General features: G+C 51.0%; 1 protein-coding gene across 1 annotated transcript in view; it reads left to right on the top strand.

Moving 5' to 3' along the window:
* Positions 1-2053, top strand: part of Pigq (phosphatidylinositol glycan anchor biosynthesis class Q) — a 43518-nt gene extending 41465 nt beyond the window's left edge. Inside the window, exon 12 of the mRNA XM_029557703.1 lies at positions 1656-2053. Coding sequence (XP_029413563.1) covers positions 1656-1691 — 36 coding nt within the window. The 3' untranslated portion in view covers positions 1692-2053. The remainder of the gene's footprint in view (positions 1-1655) is intronic.
* Positions 2054-2924: the final 871 nt, after the last annotated feature.

The following is a 2924-nucleotide window of genomic DNA, read 5'->3' on the forward strand; positions in this document are numbered from 1 at the left end:
GCGAGAACGACGCGGGAGGACAAATCAGGATCCTTCTGCAGCAGTTTATTTGAAGACTGAAGACCAAAGACCACGAGAAGCGGGAGAGCGGTTGCTTATATATGCCCTAAAGGTCCCATTTATGACGTATAAGAAGCAGATTGGTTGCTGGAGATCATGCCACGGGAGGAGGCGAGGGAGAGCAGGCTCTTGTGCACGCCCGTTATGGGCGCAGCAGGATGTTTACTGTTAAGAAGGTCCGGATACCGGCGCCATCTTGTAATGGCGGCGGAGGCTGTGGCTCTCCACATATGTGCTTTTGAATGTAGCCAGAAGAGTGTGCCAGATTCTCTGGTACTAGAATTACAGTGGTTGTGACCACCTGATGTGGGTGTTGTAAACCAAACTTAGGTCCTCTTCAAGAGCAGCAAGCCCTCATAACTGCTTGAATCATCTGTCTAGCCCCTGGTGTTTCTTTTAGCCAGGGTTTTATTATGTGGCTCAGATTGGCCTTGAACTCATAGCAATTCTCCTGCCTCATTCTCTTGAGTACCAGGACTAGAGGCATGTACCAGTCAACCTGCTGGGGAGGAGAGTCTTCCCTGGTCCTGTTCCTTGCCTTCCCAGTAGCTTCAGACATCCTCAGTGCCTCATGGGCTCCTGATCATTATAGTGGCATGCTTGCTTCAGAACAGAAGCAGTACATAGACCCCCAAAAGCTGAATTTGAGTCAGTTTTGATGGCACCTTCCTTTTTGGCAACATTACCTAAGCTGGCCTCCTGCCTCAACCTCCCAAGCAACTGAGATTACAAGTGTGTCATCATATCCAGCTTATTTGTATTATTTTTAGCAGCTTTGTTTTTGCTTTTTTTTGTCATGGTCTCATGTAGTTCATGTAATTGGTCTTGAGGTTCTAATTCTCCTGCCTCCACTTCTCAAGTACAGGGATTATATGCCTGGCTTAGAAGCTTGATTGATGAATCCTTTATGTACCATAAACACCCATCAATTTTCAGTAACTTTACCAAATGAGATAACCACGCCTCCTAAGTATCCTGTACCTCTACAGTAGTTTCCTTGACCCCTCCTCCTGGCAATCACTATACTATGTAGCATGAACTGTACTATGTCTATTGAGTTGGCTGGGATATGCCATATAAATGGAATTGAATATGCATGTTTTCAAAGATTTTTTTAAAAATATTTTTATGTGTATGTATGTATTGCCTGCATATAAGTAAGTGTACCCGTGTTGTGCAATGCCTGTGGAGGACAGAAGAGACTGTCAGATCCCCTGGAACTGGAGTTACAGACAGTTGTTAGCTGCCATGTGGGTTCTGGGATTCGAACCTGGGTCTATCTGCAAGAACAGTCAAGTGTTCTTAACTGCTGAGCCATCTCTCCATCCCGATCATTATTATTTTTTTTAAAGGGTCTCACTATGTAGCCCTGGCTGGCCTAGAACTCAACAGAACTCTCTCTGCCTCTGGTATTAAAGACGAGTACCACACCCATCCTTTTTATGGCCAAAACCTTTCACGGTGTGGACTTACCTCATTTTGTTATCTCTTATCTGACTGTATATTCGGGAGATTTCTTATGGATATTTACATGTAGGTCTTTGAACAAACTGATAAAAATTGTCGCATGGTTTGGTAATTTTGTGTGATTTCAGCGCTGCGCGCCACAGCGCGAATGTCACAGCACCTGAGGAGCGGTCAGAGGATAACTATTGGAAGTCAGTTCTTGCCTTCTACCTTGTTGAGAACACGGTCTTTCTTGTTTCTGCCGCTAGCTGGTCCTCGAGCTTCTGGACACATTTTGTCTCCGTTTCCCATCTCGCTATAGGAGTGATGAGATTACAGATGCCAGCCACCTGAGGGAGATCAAACGCAGAATGTCTCATCGGCCCCAATCTGTAATTTACGAATTACTTTAAGTGGCTTTTATGAATGCACTTTCCTGAAGAACGTCGTCTGTTGCAGGCCGCGTGAATGTGCACCTCCGGGGGGGGGGTCCACCCTGCCAGGACGCCCTCCCATAGAGGGTTGTCCCCCCAAGTCTTTGGAAGTGCTGCCCCGAGGCTGAGCTCCCGGGAAAACCCGTAGAGCGCTCAGCAATGGCCCCGCCCACCTTGCGGCCGGGAGGAAGTCCCGCCTTTGGAACTGTCCTACCCTTGAGAAAACCTCCCGGAGCACTGATTGGCTGTCCCCGCCCTGCCCCCGGGGAAGGCGAGCACGAAATTGTGGATCCAGGTCGCCTTGCCTCCCTTCTGGGTAGAGCAGCCGCAGCCGCTATATAGAAAGCATGACCCTCCCTGACGCAGCCATGTCGCCTCAGACAGGCGCTGTCGAGGTCTGGCCGTTCCTCTGCAAACAGAGTGGGTGTGTGGGGGGAAGAAGGGGTTGTGCAAAGTTTGAGACTCGGGATTGGCGAGCATTAGAAAAGGGGTGGGGCTAGAAGACTAAGTACTACGTGAACTGGCCGCCCACTACCTTGGCGGCAGTGGCCAATGATGAAGGCGAGGGGGCGGGAGGGCAAGGTGTTGAAGGCCTGTGGTGGCTCTGAGTCGCTCAGCGAGAAGCGAGCGGTAGGGTGTTAGTGGTTCTGATGGACGTGGGAGGACAACCAATGGTCCTGGAAAATCGGGGAAAGCGGCCAATGGTCACAGCGACGAGGCGGAGGTTTCTCCAGCCTCCGCAACGCTGTGTACGAAACGATAGGGGCGGGACGGCCTTGACGGACAGGCGGATGGACCAACAGCCGTAGGAAAAAGAACGGAGCGTGGCCAATGGCGATAGTGAGGGGAATAGGGTGGAGTGGGGGCGGGGCGACCAGGGGCAGCCGGCAGTGTGTGGGGAAATGTGGGGGCGGGGCGACGTGACGGCCAGGCGGACAGACCAATGGTCCTGGGAGGGCCGGCGGAGGGCGGCCAATGGTGGCG

This window comes from Nannospalax galili, unplaced genomic scaffold (genome assembly GCF_000622305.1).
Source record: "Nannospalax galili isolate Female #2095 unplaced genomic scaffold, S.galili_v1.0 scaffold668, whole genome shotgun sequence".
NCBI lineage: Eukaryota > Metazoa > Chordata > Mammalia > Rodentia > Spalacidae > Nannospalax > Nannospalax galili.